At 40.3% G+C, this 2,357-nt stretch overlaps 1 protein-coding gene across 1 annotated transcript in view; it reads right to left on the reverse strand.

Moving 5' to 3' along the window:
• Positions 1 to 2,357, reverse strand: part of MGAT5 (mannosyl (alpha-1,6-)-glycoprotein beta-1,6-N-acetyl-glucosaminyltransferase) — a 307,459-nt gene that overhangs the window by 168,276 nt on the left and 136,826 nt on the right. The window contains exon 7 of the mRNA XM_006834588.1: positions 586 to 755. Within this exon, the coding sequence (XP_006834651.1) occupies positions 586 to 755 (170 nt within the window). The remainder of the gene's footprint in view (positions 1 to 585; positions 756 to 2,357) is intronic.

Here is a 2,357-nt window from a genome sequence, read left to right on the forward strand (position 1 = left end):
TGGAAACCCTATACAGGGTCTCTGTGGGTCGAAATGGACTCAAACAGCACTTAACAACAACAAGAGTTGGAAGCACATTTCAGTGATGAAAGAAACTCAGGTAAAATGAACAGACTTTATAGATGAATGTTGGCTAATTGGAAAGGGGTTGGATCAGGGCTTTCAGGAAATTCACTCCACCCAAATTAAATTATAAACAGGAGCCTGCGCTGTTTTAAGATTTAGAAAGCTTGATGCTGAGTTGGGAATGGCATGAATTTCATCAAGAGATGGGGAATTATGAAAGTCAATAATGTTTTGTGCTGCAGATGTTGGAAGCACCTGTAACAGCAAAGAATAAGCTCCTTAGTTTGAATTTTCTGGCATTCATTTATGAAGTCTCAGGAGCCTGCAGCTACAATAAAAACATATTATCCTTTTCACAGTGTATGTATTTAGCTCCTGAAAATAATCTTCTTATCTCCTGTTTAGTGAATTATCACTTCCATTTTCCTCCGCAAGAAATTGCACAGTAATAGAGGGCTTTAAGAGTTTACAATTTCTTTTTTGTATTCTGATTTTAAAATTGAAAAGTAATCTCCTTACTCCTTGAGCTCAGCCAGTGAAGCTGAAATCCTAATGTCATGGCCCAGTAAGTACAGAGATGTAATTAAATCACTCCACTGCACTAATTCACCAAGAGGGCCACCGCTGAAAGCTGTCTCGGCAATCTTAAATCCAGATTCCTTGGTCAGGAGTCCCAGATGAACGAGGACCTGGAAAACAACAAGAGACACACGCTGATTCCCACTGAACCAAAGACAAACTCCACAGCCACACACCAAAAAGCTATCAACCAGTTCTAAACTCATGCTGAGGCTTTACTGAAGTCTCAGTGTGGGCAATGCCACTTTTGTAGAAGCAGAAAAGTTCTCGCTGCCTTTGATGTGGTTGTGATGGGATAACATGAGTTGTGATGAGATAAAACTGCTTTTCAAAAGTGGCATCTATCTGGAATATCAGAAATAGGGGAAGTAAGCCAGGACAATATCATCTTAAAACAACATTGAACACTTTCCCCCAGCAGGAAGTTTTTTTTACAGAAACTTTCGAACACATACAAAAGCAAACATGGTAATAGGCCAATCCTGATATACGAAGGTAAGTCAAAATGTATTGCTGCTAGGGTTCTCGTTCATACAATCACAGGTTATTCCAACAAAATGTGCTTAAGCATGTCTCTGTAATCAGTAGTACACTTGTTTTAGTCTCATTGTATTGTTAAGTGCCATTTAATCAGTTCCTACTCATAGCAACCATGTATAGGGTTTCCAAGGCTATAAATGTTTGCTGGAGCAGAAAGCCTCATATTTCTTCCATGAAGAGGCTGGTTGGCTCAAACCGTGGACCTTGTGGTTTGCAGTCCAGTGCTTATTGTATGCAGCTACTGTGCTCCCTTTAGTCTCATTGTTGTTGGTAAACACAATTGAGTCAGTTCCGACTCATAGTAACCACGTACAGCATTTCCAAGGAGCGGCCGGTAAGTTTGAACTACCGAACTTGCGGTCCAATGCATTATCCTGCAGCACCACACCAGGACTCCTTACTCTTGATAGGGTGCTTTGAAAAAAAAAAAAAAACGAAGGCCCATAGGTTATGGTGATCGTTTTTTTCCAAAGGGGTAGTCTGGACAGATTTTGTTGAAGGGCACAGGACGAACACAGGGCCACATTAGGAAGAAGTTCTAAGAAAACTGAAAATTGCATTGGTGAGAAAAGGGCCAGGAAAGTTGCACTGAGGAAATTTTCCCATCAGACAACGCACCTGTTCATGCTCTAAGAGTACCAAGGGCTATCCTAAGAGAACTGCTTTGGGAAACCTTATCCACATCCCTGATCTTGCACCTTAAGACTTCTTTTGTTTCCCAAATCCAAAGAACACTGAAAATGATGATGATTTGAATCTCTAAAAGATGCCCAAACTGCTATTTTGACTTGGTGTGAATAGATCACAGACTTCTTTGAGGGAACTGTTAGATAGCTGGAAACAGCGCTTTCAGAAGCGTAGTTATTGATGGATGATACAGTGAGAAACAACAGCTTCACATTTTGATAGTTTTGTTTAGTGAAGGCTTATGTGATTTTTGTAGTTACACTTTTTGACTTACCCTTATATTCATCATGCAGCTTCAACAATTATTAGTTCATGACAAATCTTGTTTAATTTACAAAAAACAGCTTGCCATCAGGTAGACTTTGGCTCATGCTGACCCCATGTATGTCAGAATAGAGCTGTGTCTGTAGGCTCTCAGTGGCTGATATTTTGGAAGCATATTGCTAGGACTTTCTTCTGAGGTACCTCTGTGTGGACTCAAACCT

Source organism: Chrysochloris asiatica, unplaced genomic scaffold, assembly GCF_000296735.1.
Source record: "Chrysochloris asiatica unplaced genomic scaffold, ChrAsi1.0 scaffold00012, whole genome shotgun sequence".
NCBI classification, from domain to species: domain Eukaryota; kingdom Metazoa; phylum Chordata; class Mammalia; order Afrosoricida; family Chrysochloridae; genus Chrysochloris; species Chrysochloris asiatica.